General features: G+C 43.0%; 1 protein-coding gene across 2 annotated transcripts in view; it reads right to left on the bottom strand.

Annotated features, from left to right (window-relative positions):
- The window catches only part of SMAP2 (small ArfGAP2), a 57,213-nt gene that overhangs the window by 17,242 nt on the left and 24,248 nt on the right, over positions 1–15,723 (bottom strand). For both annotated transcript variants that reach the window (XM_020983559.2, XM_020983561.2), the window contains exons 2-3: positions 2,136–2,269; positions 702–787 (exon numbers count right to left, since the gene is read on the bottom strand). In XM_020983559.2, coding sequence (XP_020839218.1) covers positions 702–787; positions 2,136–2,269 — 220 coding nt within the window. The remainder of the gene's footprint in view (positions 1–701; positions 788–2,135; positions 2,270–15,723) is intronic.

Below are 15,723 nucleotides of genomic sequence, written 5' to 3'. Positions count from 1 at the left end.
TCATGAATTCGGGGCCTGTATTCTGAAGAATGGCCTAGCCAGCCAGAGAGAGAGCCATCACCAGAGGGGTGGACAACAGGCACTGCATTTTCTCCATCATACCAACTTACAAAACCAAGGCAGAACAGAGGTGGGATCTGAGTTGGTGGAGGGTTCCCCCACACAAAGAAAAGGAAAATCTTCTAAAGTACATTCTTTAAAGGCAGGTGGTAAGCACAGCATATGCCCTATTTTACAATACTCAGTGTTCCCTGCTCCCCTCTCCCCCTACACAAGCAAACTATTCAACAGCTCTAATTCTCTCACAGATAGGGTAGAAGTGATGAGTTGAAACGATTGCATATGAAAGCATTTTGGACTGTATGGGTAAAAAGAGAAGAGCAAACTAATTTCTCTTTCCATGGTTTCACAGATTTATCAATGGTCAGGGATGATGCCATGTGAGAGAATTCACACAGCACCCACTAACAATTCTGACTAGAATAATTTGGCTTAAAGGTGAACCTCTGGGCAGAGTTCTTCCCTTAGTAACATGACACGTGAAACTTCTGATGACAGGCAGAGAGGTCTGTGGGGAGTTCAATTGCCTTGAATGGTCCCCACATAGCTGCCACAAACTCAAGATCAGTTGTCAGGTCCTACGCAGCAATGCTGAATCACCAGCCTCCATGGTGCACGGTGTCACAGGTCAGAAAGGATACGGGTCTGTCTGAGGTCGCCGGAAATTTTCAGGTAGGTAGGCCTCATACAGTCGGTTGGCCTTCCCATTCCCCATCTCTTGCATGCACTGAAATTCAAAGAGAGCACTGAAACCTAACATTCCTCAGATGGGATGATACTTAATAGGTCCCACTGAAGACCTGTCTCCTCTGCTTTGGATTTCTATCTCATTGATAAGGCCAGTTAAAAGAGCAGCTATCCCCAAGGCTTTGGAGTGTCCCTAGGAAAGGGTGAGCCTGGCATTCTATATCTGTAATAGTCTACAGGGACACTTAGCCTGAAAAAACCATCCCTTTGGTACCACGGTACTGACACTTCAGCCAGACCAAAAAAAAAAAAAAGGAGATGGAAAACAGTCTCACACACTTCTGGTAAAAGAGTGTTGAGGGAAGTTTGTCAAAACCCCAGCTCTGTGGCTGCAGTGCAGCATGAGCCCAGGCAAAGCATACTGTCACTCTTGGGTTCTGGATCATTTCTCGGGAAGAGGAGCCCTAGCAGGCGGTCTGCAGGGAAAAAAACGGGCACGTGCATGACTGAAGTGGTCTTTGTAAATGCATGAAGCTTTACATAAGTATGGAATGGTCACAAAAACATACTGTTTATCCACACCTTTGTAGAGAAAGCCAGACAAAGTATAAAATGTGGCCCCTAGCATTGCTACTGATTCGGTTGCCCAAATTATCCCAAAGAGACTGAGGATAAAGGTCAAAGGGAGTCAAAGGCCTTTAGAACCAAAAGGGACCTTAGAGACAATCTAATTCAAGATCCTCATTTTACAGAAGAGAAAACTGAGACCCAGAGAGGAGAAAGGCTTGTCTAATGTTCCAAGTGAAGCATCTGGATATATGTCTCCTAACTCCAAATCCGCTCTATCAAAAACACCATGCTTCCCATTGGTCATACTGCTTGTTAAAGACATTTTGATTGTCATCATGTCAATATATCAGTGATCTGTAATTTTATCCATGTGAATATTCCCTCCACCAACCAAGATCACAACCCCTCGATAAAACAATACTGTCTGTTTGGACCTAAAGGCAGTTTAAAAAATATGTTCGCTTTTTCTCTTCCTCCACTAGTGTCCTTTTCCAACGAATTCCTCATTGCGGTGTGGAAGAACCTTGGGCTTCTGAAGACGAAGCACAAGCTCTGCTGACAAGCCGGAAAGGCTTCTGAGCAAGAGATCATATCCACTGAGCTTGGAAAGTCACATCGCCAGATGACATATTATTTGGCCACAGTAATTCCTGACAACCATCAATTTACAACTTATTTTGTTTACTGTTAAATGAAGGGCTGTTCTGTGGCCCTCGTGCTCGCTCACCTACCATCTTTGGTGACCCACCCTCTCCGGAAGGGAACGCTTACCAGCAGTCATGTCTGTGGCTCTGTGCTAACTGGGCTGTGTCCATTACCTGAATCTGCTCTTGTGTCCACTGGTCTAGGTTGACTGACTTCACCCTGGAAATGTGCACACCGAGGTTCCTGTGAATTCCTGCACATCGGATACAGATGAATACACCAATGTTCCAGGAGGCCCATCGTGGTCCTATGAGGAGGGTCAGGGAAAGGGCTGGTTATTTATTATGCTGGCCAAGACTCTGTCCATAGAGGGGCTTCCAAAGGAGAAGAATGCCATAAAACTTCTATGTTTCCACTAGAATAGAGACCAGAGAAGCTCAATGGTGTAGAACTTTTATTAGTTCCTTCAGACTACTGGGGAGCACCAAGAGGCTTTCTTTTCCTGTTATTTGACAACATCAGAACCCAAACCCATAGGCTGTATAACTGTATTCCTTTAATTAAATGAGAAGACAAAAGCCCAAGAGAGGGACAGCAAAGCAGTGTAAACTTCCTCTCAACCTCCTATTATTTTTGAGTCTGGTAGCTGCTATCTGGTTAAGGGGCTTTACAACTGTTCCCGGATCTCAGTTTTCCTACCAGTAAGAGACATGTGGTGGCAGCTAGGTGACACAGCGGATAGAATGCTGGACCTGGAGTCAGGCATACTCATCTTCCTGAGTTCGAATCTGGCCTCAGGCACTTCCTAGCTGTGTGACCCTGGGCAAATCACTTCACCCTGTTTGCCTCAGTTTCCTCATCTGTAAAATGAGCTGGAGAAGGAAATGGTGAACCGCTCCAATATCTTTACCAAGAAAAGCCCAAATGGGGTCACCAAGAGTCAGACACAACCGACACAACTGAACAATAAGAGATCTGTAGAGGCGAAGCCCAGGCTTCTGTTTACAGTATCACCCTCCTCCCCCAACAAGGTCTATAAAACACATCACAGGACTACACGCAATAGGCTGCTTTCCACTTGGGTTGATGTCTCTGCTTGGCTAAGCCACAGGCTGCCAAATAATTCACAATACTCCTTGAACACAATGAAATTCTCAGACCCATGCTGAACACAAAGACCTGTAACAGAATCATTTCCTCCATCCTCTTGCAATGGATTAGAGTGATCTCTCTTAAATGCTCTGAATTACTAGCCATCTCTTCTTTGGAAGTCACAGAGAGAAAGAAGTGGTTTAAGATTGTAGACATCTGCCACAGAACTTACAGGCAATGCACATATTAATTTCCCTCTTTGCCACACTCCACAAATGTAACGTGGGTAACAGACAGATGGTGTTATATTGAGGAAGAACAAGGGAGTGAGCAAGAGGAAGAAGAGACTGAGTTATTTCCCACAATCCAATGCCTGACACTATCTCCTCAAAGCAAATTGGTTTTGTACTTGAAACAGCAATAGTGAAACTCTGCAGGTTTGAGATACTAGATTATGAAAAAGCAGTGTTTAACAGAAATTCTGAAGGAGGCAAATAATACCGAGAAAAGTGGGCATTAGATCTCAGAAACTCAAAGCAATAATAAATGAGAATCTCCTTTATAGAAATAGTACTTAGGTGCTAGGCTGATATAGAACCAGATGTCCCAAAAACAGAGCCCTCAAGTCCTCCTTACAATCGCTAGCTGGGACTCATTCTACCTGAAGTCTTAACCCAATACAAAACCACAGGGTGTCAGAGCTGGAAAGAGATTCAAAAACCACACAGGGCAACCCTGTCCCCTAAGACACTGAGTCCCAGCTAGGTGAGGGGAAATCAGGAGACCAATTTCAAATGTAGGCTCTGCTGCTTATTAGCTGTGTGTTACTTTGGGCAAGGTCCTTTACCTCCAGAGACTCAGCTTCTCTGTCAAAGTCAGAGCAGGTGACCTCCACGATCCTCATAGATAAGAAGTGGGGACTCAAAGACCCATTTCATTCCAAGTTCAGTCTCTGCTGTACCACAAAACCTCCCATACCTTCATGTCACCGAATAACAGTCATATTTCAAATCTGTCTACGGACACATATATATGGCTTTTCCAAAATGCCCAACTCCTCGGGAGCGAGTCCATAAAAACTTTCTCAACGGCTCACGTGCTCCAAATTACAACATTAGCGCGGAGAGTCAGGCACACAAGGTCATGGACAAGCCAGTGCCTGGGTTTGAGGAAAGAAGGATTCCTGGAGAACTATGTGCTATTTTCACACTGCTATTCTCACTTAGGAGCTGTAAATTTAGGTTTCAAGAACAGTAAAAAGATCACATTTCACAAAAAAAGTCAGCAGCATTGACTCCTTGAGTATATATGGCTAGCTAATTACTACCATCATGCTAAGAGCAAAACTAGCCGTAAAAACATGAAGTGTGCGTCAGTTATGGTGGACTCCCTGCTACTTCCCAACCTACACCAAGAAGGAGGCTATCTGCTCATCATTTAACCCACTGTTAAAACCTCATCAATTCTCTACATGACACCCCAGGGTGACCATGGTCTTTTTGTACCTTCTAAGAAACAGCACTTGGATGCCATAACACAGGGCCCCAGCCCAGAAATACCAATAATGTCTCCATGAGAAACCACAAAAACCTTTCCCCCAAACTAGTGTTCACCTGCATGACTTTATACCATTTGGAGCAGTGGCAGACTATAGCTAATGACTCAAGTTTCCTTTAGGGTAGTACCACACACACACAAGGTTTGCTACTCATTCATTCAACAAGCATTATTAATATGTTCAGGACCTTCCAGGAAAGCCTTCTTCTGCTGTTTTGTCACGCCTTGGAGGTGACTCTGGCTTCTCAGGCTATGCCAGCAGAAAGCAATTTCCGGCAGATCCAACCCAAGCCACAAAGGTTTTCAAATGGGGCCTGGCAGCTGACTGCTGGAGGACTGTGAGGAAATAGATTCTAATACACTGCTGGTGGGACTGCAGACTGATGCAAACACTTTAGAGAGTAACATGGCAACAAACCTAAGAATCACAAAACTGATCAGAGCTGTAAACCCAGGGACTCTACTGCTAGGACTTTATCCTAATATATCAAAGATTTTGGGAGAAGTATCTACAACATATTCATTCAGGATAATAATGGGTTGAAAATACATTAGGAACAAGTGAAGGAATTGGAGGAAAGACTTGGGATGAGGTATATGATGGCTGTCTTGAAACAGCTGAAGGGCTGTCATATGGAAGAGGAAATACTCATTCAAGAGAACTCTAGATTTTGAATTTACCAAAAATTATAGCAGTCTGAAAATGGAATAAACTACCTTGGGAGATAGTGAGCTCACCATGACTAAAAGTGCTCAAGCAGAGGCTGAATGACACTATTTCTTAGGAACGTAGTTGAGGTGATTTGTGCAAGGGGCAGGAGGATTGACTGAATGTCCTCTGATGTCACTTCCAACTCCAACAGTCTATGTCCTGAACAGAGATATATATCTGTGTTTTCTTCACCTAAGCAGAAGAGTGGGCAGATGGGGTGGGATATGACTGGATAAAGCTAAGAGGCCACGTGGGCAGGTTGCACTGCCCTAAAGCATCATGGCTGAGTGTACCTAGAGAAGCTCAAACAGACTCAAGGAGTTTTGATTCAGTTTCTCCCATTAAGCAAAGAGCATCTGCTATAAGCTTCTTTCTAAATCCTGCTAGCTGCCAATGTGGCTCTCAAACTTTCCCCTTTTACTTACAACTGTCATTTTCTGAGATAAGGGAAACAGGTAGAGAGAGATGGAAGTAAAAATGTCCAAAACTCTCTCAGAGATAAGCCAATTTAGTCCCTCTTGAGAAAGGATTTAGTCTTGGTCCTGAAGAATAGAAGAACACTGGACGGAAGCTTGCCTTAGAAGGTTCACAGGAAAACACGGATTTTAAGCAGCTTGCTTTCTTCTGGAAAGTATTCTTTACAGCCCCCCATTACATACTCACTTAGCCGCAGTGCCCTCCTCTAAACACTGCCATTCACACAACCCAAGAAAGTCTAGGATGTGAGGTGACTTCCTAAGGTCCGAAGAAAGAAGAGTGTGGGTTCTGCAGCTGCTACAAGGTCTACTAATTTCGTGCATCTGACAAGGGGAAGGTATGTAATGAAGGATAATGCAACCCAATGACAAGTAGAAATAATGACACACAAAGGAGGAAACAGCTGCCGAAGAGGTGGGAAGAGTTGAACAGGGAACACTTTTACGACAGAAGAAAAAAGGAGAGATGAACTACATAAAAAAAATATTATGCATGAGGAAGGAAATAAGCATTTATTAAAAGCCTACTATGTGCTAGGCATTATGTTAAGTGCTTTACAAATATCATCTCATTTGGTCCTCCCAAAACCTTGGAAAGTAGGGGCTATTATTATCCCTATTTTAAAGATGAGGAAACTGAGACAGAAGTTAAGCCACTTGCCTGGGGCAACACAGTATCTGAGGTCTCCTCTTCCTCATTCCAGACCCAGCTCACTAATCACTGACCCAACTGCACCACCATGCTGCAGAGATCAAGGCCCTGCACAGCAAGACAACAGACAATTTAAAATTCATACAATGGCAGCAGGTAATAGAGTGAGCTTACACTCCATTAAATGACATCAATCAGCATCATACAATAAAGGACACTTAATTTAGGGACGTGGCTAACCAAGAGTAGCACAAGAATGCAAATACGTGGAAGAGCACCTGTCAGGGAACAGGGAGCCCTATAATTCTGCCCCACATTTACACTGCCTGACTAAATCTTCAGTAATTTCATGGCCCTGTGCCTCTGTCACCCCATTTTACAAAAAGAGAAAAGAAAACTTATTTCTGAACACACAGTTCTAAGCAATTCACACAAATGGCCTCTGTAATATCCTCCCCTGCTGCTGCCGCTCGCAACCTCAGTGATGCCATGAGAGCAACCAGAATTAGGGGATCTCAGTGAGGTTCAGGGGATCTCGGGTCATAGTCTGGGTAATAGAATCACAGAACATCCAGATTTGGAAGGAACCTTCAAGCTTGCTGAGTTCAACCTCCTTGTTTTAGGGACGAGGATATGCTGAGATCCAAAGAGGGGGCAGGACTCTGCAAAGGTAACAGAGAGTTGAATATGCTTCTGCACCACCCTCATGTCAGATCTATTCTGTCCTTTTGCTTCACAAATTGAGCACATTACAAAACAACACTCAAATCACTTGAAGTCCTGGTGTGACCTTATATCCAAGACCTACCTATCTCTCTTAAAAGTTATAAATTCACAAGAAACAGACACAGAAAAATACTAACTTTTGCTCCTTTTCTCCTCTCTATAGTAGTAACAAGAGTGGCAGGAGCTCTGGATTTGGCATTTGATGGGCTGGGGTTTGAATACCCCATCCCCTCTGCCACTTACCACTCGTGAAACCCTGGACAACTCACTTACCCTTTCTGGGCCCATTTCCTCCTCTATAAAATGGGGATATTTACATTCCTGACCATACATGCTCACTGTGAGGATCAAATAATGTTACATACGTACTTGGCACACTCCTAAAATTATCCTAAGAAAAGCACTTTGCAAACTGAGAAGAAATTTGAAATTTGAGCTGTTTATTGTGTGGGCTAGACTGGGAATATAACAATGATTTATAGGGTTGTTTCTAAGGGGAAAGAGTCTCCCCCTTATCAACAGGCATTAGGGCCCCAAACCATCTGATTGGAGATGGTCTCTATCGCTCCTGCCTTGCCTCAGAACTGTTGAGATGAATAACATTCACAGAAATAAGCTACAGTTTGAGGAAGAAAAACATTGCAGTAAAACCTCATCTAACTGAAGTGCTCAGGGGCTGCTTTGGTTGACATAGAAGCAACCAAAAAGACCTTATGTTTCAGCAAAGATTGTTGAAAATCTTTCTTAGATGTACTCATCCAATTTCTTGCCTTAGTAAAACAAAGGTAACTAACTCCTTCCTGATGACTGAGGTTTCGGCAGGACCCTGAAATCTTCATTTTGAATATCATGGCACTGATGGGTCATAGATAGGACTTAGAGACGAGTACAGAATTTAGTCCCACTCTCCCATTTTATAGATGAAGACACAGAGGCACAAAGCAGGAAAGTGACTTGCTCAATGTCACAGATGTAGTAACTGGCAAGGCTGAGGTTTGGAACTCCCCCTCCCCTGCCCAAGCCTTTCGGCTTTAAGCCTGATGTTTTTCCACAACATTACTCTTTTTCATCAATCTTCACTGCTTAAAATCACAGCTAACACCACGGCAAAGTGCACAAGGTACAGCTCCTCCCCCTCCAATTATGTTTAAAATGAAAATCATGGGACTGTAGACTTAGGGCTTTAAGGGTTAGCTTAGAGGTCATGTAGCCCAACTCCTCCTTTCATACTTGATGAGAATAAGGCCCAGAGAGGCTACACAACTCGCCACAGTCACATGGTAGTCAGGGCCAGGGAAGCTGAGCCCAAGTCTTCTGACGCCATGTATCTGGCACACTCACCATGTACCAGGTGCTGTGCTGAGCATTAGGCCCTCATATCAAGGTTGGCTTGCTTGTTTTGTAATCATGTTCCTGTTTCTCCTAGAAGCACAGTCATTCTGATCAGTTGAATTCGAGGTTACTACAGGCAATTCTAAGACACCCCAGAAGAGCTTGCTGTTGCGGGAAGGGGGGGAAGGGAAGGAGGGAGAAAAATTTGGAACTCAAAATCTTACAAAAATGAACGTTGAAAACTATCTTTACACGTAATTGGGGGGAAAATACTATTAAGTGCAAAAAAAAAATATTTGATTTCCTCACTTTACAAATAAGGAAACTGAGGCCCAGAGAGCGTAAAGGGACTTGCTCAAGGTCATATGGCTACTTAGTGGCAGACCCTCTGTGAGCCTCATCAGCATAATAAGGGGTTTGACTAGATTAGTGTTTTTCTTAGCTGTAAATCTATGGCAAATTTTTATTGGTCCACAATACAACAAAAGTCCCCATATTTTAAACCCTTTTTTAAATTTTTAATAATTACCTTTTGATTTTACATCATCTACATTTTCCAACATATCTCTCCAAACTTACTCCCAGAGACCAATCACGTATAGTAAAGAATAAAGAAGAGTGCAGAAAAACTGACATCAAAAAAGTCAGATATTTTGTTCAGTGTTCCATATCCAGCATCTCCTGCCCCTTCAAAGAGGAAGGAGGCACCTTCTTATCTCTTGTGGCCAAACTTAGATCCCACTCCTTAAGACTCATATATTTGTAAAACTATCTTTCTCCTTTTAAAACTAGTCTTGCTCATTCTATTCCCAGCTCCCTCCTCTAAGGCTTTGCAGTCCCTGTCCCCAGAACTGCAGTGCTGAGGCTACAAAGGCAAAGTGATCCGACAGTAGATAACTGAACGTTTTTACTGGTCTGAACCAAAGTTTGGGCTGGGAAACACTAAAGTACCAATCTCTAAGGGTTCTTCAGATGCTCAGACCCTGTGTTCTATCATCTTGGAAATATATGTAGCAAAATCTAACCAAAATATAACTGAAATGATTCTTCCTTCAGCCTTTGTGTGTCGTCGTCCCCCCCCCGACACAACTTTGAGAAGAAAAAGGCACATGGTGGGAAAGAAAGCTAATTTTGTAGATTTGATAGATGATCATTTAGAATCCATGCTTCAACAAAGAGAAGAAATGGGATAATAAATGATTTACACCGAACCAGAAGGTGCTGACCAATATTGAAATCAGACTGAAAACAGACTGGCCCCATAAGGAAGCAGTTCATTCAGGAGCCTAAAATAGGAAAGATAAGTTCAAACACACACACACACACACACACACACACACACACACACACACACACACAGAGTTTCATTTTAAGCTCAGTCTGGCATTAGCCATCTTGTGGAACATAAAAGCCAAAGCAAGGGCAGCTAGAACATGATGGATGGTGAGTACGTTAGAGTCCTCTTCCTCCTAACCTTTCAGCATCCCTGGGGGCACTGGACTATATAGCTACAACAGGGCCTTCTGGGAAAGGCGGATGTGTACTTCTGGTAAGTGAGGCTGAAGGCATTTTCTCATGTGTGGAAGGCTGGTTCACTAAGTTCTCCCATTCCAAAACAATGGTAAACAAGAACCTTGCACTTCTGCAAACATTTTAAGGAACCATGAGGTCAAAAGACAAGCTTGCTCAATACTCCATCCGCTCACAGAGAACTCTGCAAGAAGACCATTTCTGTCCACCTTGCAAGGCTTTCATTTCTGTCTGTCACTAAAATGAGACTGCACCCAAATCTGTACAACAGACAAATAAAATAAAACAACAGCTAAGATTTAAAAATTTAAAAATTTAAAAAATTCTTAGGAAAGTAAAGCAAACTAATTCAGTGCCAAAAGTAGTTTAGACTCAAAGAATCTAAACTGTCCTTAAGTATTTAAGGGCCTATCCATATATTTAAAGACCTGTTCTGTCTCAACCTAGATGGCAGACCTAGAAGAAACTGGAGAGAAGGGGCAAAAAGTAGCAGAGAGAAAATTCAACCTAATAAAAGGAAAAATTTTCTTTATTTGGGATTTAACAAATACCAAATAAAATGAGCATTTCTATGTATGAAGCAGACCAAAAGAGGATTATGAAAATAAGGACTGTGAATCTCTATCATAAACAGCTTGCTTTTCCTCTTAAGTATATAATAAATTTGACATGTAACTTAAAGTTGTCCTGCTTGTCTGTGTTTCCTTCTGTCTTTCCGACAATTCAAGCTGTCCAAATGGAGAACAGGCTGCCTTGGGAGCTAGTGAGTATTGCATTGGTTCTCAGGGGTCTTCCAGTGGAGACTAGCTGACCACTCCTTGGGTTTAGCTTATTAGGCAGGGATTCCTTCTCAGGTACAAGTTAGACTAAAGAGCTTCCCAAGTCCCTTCCAATTCTGGGATTCTGCCAATTGACAGGATTCCTTGTGAAATCCCAGGAATACAGGAATGATCTCTACAGCGGCTCCAACTCTGCTTGAACTCTTCAACTACTGCTGCACTGACATCACCGGGCAGCTGATTTCAATTGTGCAGAACTAATTAGAAGAAAGTTCTTCTTCATGTTGACCTGAAATCTATGGTCCTATAACTTCTACCCACTGGACCTACTGCTGGACACCCTCAGAGAATAAATAAAATTTTCTCCCTCAGTTCTTATGTTAAATATTAATTACATAAGGTAGAAATAGAGAGCCATGAGCAAGACACTATTCTTCCACCAGGTTTCTATTCTAAGAAAAGATAACGAAGCAGCTAGGTGATACAGTGGATAGAGCTCCGGCCTTGGAGTCGAGAGGACGAGTTCAAATGCAGCCTCAGACACATATCACTCACTAGCTGTGTGACCCTGGTCACAGGTCACATAAGCACAGGTACTATGAGAGACTTCTCTCATAGTACCTGTGAAACCTAATTTATAAACTGTGATGCTTATTTCAGCAATGTTTTCAAGAAATAAAATATATAAGTCAAGTCACACTGTACAATGAAGTACAGTGCAAACTCTGAAAAAAGTGAGAATAAAGAGGTTTCATAGCTTACTACCCTTGCAGAGTACAGCAATCTAAGGACCAGCAAACAGGCTTCACTATCACTAGAGTGAGGCAGGATTAAAAAAGGACTGAAAAATGGGAAAGTGAAAAAAACTTCTAGAGAGGATAAGCTGGGAAAGAAGTAGTAAGAGTCCTAGGGTATACATTCATGATGTGCTCAGGGACATAAACCTTCTAATTTAAGCTTAGTGCAGTCAAAAGCCATAGGGGAAGGAATGAAAAGTTGTACATAGCTCCTTCCCTAACTTGAAACAATAACTTTCCTGAGAGACATCACACACTTAAGAGCCATCTCATTTCCAGCCATTCCTGTGTATCTGGTCAACATTTAATAGGTACCAAATCACTCAATTCTAAATGTCTAATGTTATTGGCTTGTTTCTGCCGTCACAGTGCCAACTTAATTAGAATTTATTAAATAAAAAAAAAACCCAAAACAAAACAAAAAAAACCTGAACAACTACAAATTCATTAAGCTAGCCTAGAATGGTTGGGAGAGGGACAATTTACTTTCAGTAAACTCTGCTCAATACGAATGTTGTTTCCCCTGTATATAAACAGGTCCAAAGGGAGCTACCAGTAGATGAGACAGTGTAACTTGGGTATCTCCCTCCTCTCTCTGCCAAAAGAGAAAGCTAATTAGTATCCCCTTAGGAGGCATTTCTGGTAACAAGGCCATATGTACTATTACCAAGTCAACAAGTAAGTATTTACTATCGTAGGCCTTGTATTATTTTACCCAGTTTCTCTCCTTAGAAGTCTTGGGAAGGGAGGGGTGCAGTTTAGGAAGAACACGCCTTTCAGAAGGTGAAGATGTCATGTCCTACACTCCCTTGGCAAGGTTTTAACACAATCAAGATGAAAACTCCTAGCCCTAGATTCTCAGTTTGCTTCTTGGTCAGTCTAAACCATAAAGAGCCAGCCACATGATCTTAAAACATGGAAAGGGACGCTGGAGACTACCTAGTCTAACCCAGATACAAGCAAGAATGCCCTCTCCAACAGCCCTGACAAGGTAATCCACTTGAACACCTTAGGCAAATTATATCCCCTTGCTGGGCCTTGGGCTCCCCATCTATAAAATGGGGGAAGGGGGGAACTGGACAAGATGACCTAGACGTACCCTTCCAGCTCTAGCTCAATGATTACCTCCAGGACCCTATGCCTTCTGCAGCCTCTTCTAGTCAACTAGCACCTTAGTAAGTGTCTGCTATGTGCCAGGCCCTGTGCCTTCCACTTCTGGACAGCTCTCATGTCTGGAAGACTTTCTCTGATCAAGCTGAAATCTCTCTTCCTGGCAACTGCTTTCCATTCAATCAATCAACTAGCATTTATCAAGAGCCTACTATGTGGCAGCCACAGAGCTAGGCACCAGGGATAAATATATAAAGAATGAAATAATCCCTACTAGAAAGAAGCTTGCATTTCAAGGGGAAGTGGTGGGGAGAACAAGTATATGTACAAGTATATGCTGAGTAATATAAGTGTATTATATATAAATATACTTCTCTGAGTTCTACTTTCTGAAGCCGAACAGAACAAATCTGATAATCCTCTTCTACATGACAGCTGGCCTTGAGTATCTGCAAGGCTGTCTCACCCTCTATCCCCTCTGCCTCCCAAATCTCCTTTCTGGAATGCTTAAACATCCCAATTCTTTCAAGGAACCCTTATACGGCATGGTCTCCGGGGCCTGCTCCATCTTCATTATTGTCCTTTGGACATTTTTTTAATGACTCTTCTAAAGTGTGCCACAGAGCACTGGATAAAACTCCAGACTGGGTTTGACCAGGGCAGCTTTTTGAGGCAACAGTGTTCCTTTCAAATTCACCTGTTTTCATAAGAGGACTAGCAGTTAAGGCAGGTTCTGCCTGAGCAATTTCATTTAAGTTAAGAGAAACTTAGATGTCATTCAGTCTGAGATTGAGAAAATACATTTCTAATAATGTTATCATAATATAGTATTTCTGAATCTGTATGATTTTCTTTGCCCTATTAAGAAACTGGTAGTGGCAGGGGGAAAAAAAGGAAATCAGGTAATTAGAATGGAGTACAGCAGAGCTCTGAACCCAAGTAGTCATCCTTACCCATGGGATCCCAAAGATCAAGGGAAGTCAGCACCTTAGGCTGGGGTTCAGTGAACAGGGAAGGTTTAGAAAGATGAAAACCTTGCAGTCAAAATCCAAAAGTCCTCTGACTTGCTTCCCAAAGGAGGAGTTAATACCCCAGCAAACTAATGGGCCAGGAGACCTCAGGCTCAGGACTGTATTTTTCCAGACCTGGACCTTAATTTGGATTTCCAGCACCTCTAAAGAAGGCAACCTACCAAAGGCATGATCAAATCCGTCCCATCAAAGGCCTTCGATGGCTCTTGACTGCCTACAAATTAAAGTTTGGTGGCATTCAAGACCCTCCATGATCTCACGATCTAACGTCCTTTCCTTTGCGCACCCCTGTTTCCTGGCCTCAGTACTGCTGTACATGCCACCTGGAATGCACTCCCATCCTACCCCGCCATGACTACTGCATGTTGAAATCCTATCCATCCTCCAAACACCATCTCAAATGCCACCCCTTCCAGGGAGACTTCCCTAGATCCCCTCCGCCAGAAGTGACCTCTACCCAATTAGAATCACTAAGCAATGTGTTTGTACCTCTTACAGAACTTATCATATTCTCCCTTGTATCCTAGTTATTTGAACACATGCTATCTCTCCTACTAGACTGGGAACTACTTATTCATCTTTATAATCTTACCAGTGCCTAGCAGAGGGTTTTTGCTCGTTGTTGCTTGTGAACTGAAATGTAAGCATCTACTATTCAAAAGGTGCTATGCTAGGCACTGAGAATATAAAGATGAAAAATTACAGTCCCTGACCTCAATAAACTTACAGTTGAATGACATGGAAGGGGGAACAACACACACATAGTTATGAAATAAAGAAGAATGTGATAGGGACAAAGGAGAGCCAGGCAAAGTACCAAAAGAAATCTGAGAGGGAGTGATCACTTTCACCTGTAAGGAGAAGAGTGTCAGGAAAGGCTATGATGGAAGAAGTGGAACTGGAGTTGGGCCTGGAAGGAAGAGACTTCACCAGTGGGAGATGGGTAGAAGGGGGTGGAGAAGAGTCCATTATGAGCATGGGAGAAAGGAGAGGAAGGACAGGACAAGAACGAGTGGAGCATAGTCAGTCCCAGCTGGGCTTGAATTTAAACTCCACGAAGTGTGGTATACAATAAGGCTAGACAGACAGCCCTCAGTAGCAGGCTAAGGCGTTTCAGTTTGTCAGAAAGCAAAAGGGAGCCACTGAAAGGTTACATAAATTTTGAACACTGTGTAAGTCTCCTACACAGTGCATCTGCTAAAAAAACAAAGCAAAAAACCAGCTTGTTTTTCTTTTGTGGATTTTGGATTGTATCACCTACCAGCTAGGAAGTCATACACTGGGAGTCCCCATATTTAAGTATCACGCACATGGATGGGGGAGGGAAGGAATGTACCCTTAACTCTCCTTGTCCCTGGGTCAGCCTGTGGTATTTTGGCTCCAGCCAACTTCCTCTACAAAGATTCCGCTTAAGGCATTTATGAATAAGCAGAAAACTGGCTGATGAGACACGGCCTTTCTCAAAAGCGGTGGGAGGAAACAAAAAATGGCTGCTTTCATGGGGGCAGGAAGGAGATTATTTCATTAGGGGCTGAATAGTGAAGCTCTCTCATTGCAAACAATTGTTTGGTTTGAAGGCTCCCCGCAGGCCATTACTCCAGCAAAGGCCCAGCTGGAATAGGGTGAATGTGCCTGCCAGGACTATGTGATCAGTGCTAACACTGACTCAAGTGTCTGATTGTGGGTCTAGGCCCCACCAAGCATCCTACTAAGGAGGAGAGAGAGACAGAAGCAAGGCTCCACGCCAGCTTCCCCTGCCAAAGCACAATCTCTCCTACCCCTGACCCCCATCACCACAGCCCACAAACCTGTACCTGACACTACAAGAGCACGGCCCTGATCACAAACATCGAAGCTACTAACAAGCAGACAGGATCATTACATTTAGAGCTGGAAGAGACCTTAAAGATCATCTAGTCCAACCCTCTCATTGTACAAAGAAGGAAACTGAGGCCTGGAGAGACGAT

Source organism: Phascolarctos cinereus, unplaced genomic scaffold, assembly GCF_003287225.1.
Source record: "Phascolarctos cinereus isolate Bilbo 61053 unplaced genomic scaffold, phaCin_HiC Scaffold_726;HRSCAF=1367, whole genome shotgun sequence".
In the NCBI taxonomy this organism is placed as follows: domain Eukaryota; kingdom Metazoa; phylum Chordata; class Mammalia; order Diprotodontia; family Phascolarctidae; genus Phascolarctos; species Phascolarctos cinereus.
This window is presented reverse-complemented; position numbering and strand designations above follow the sequence as displayed.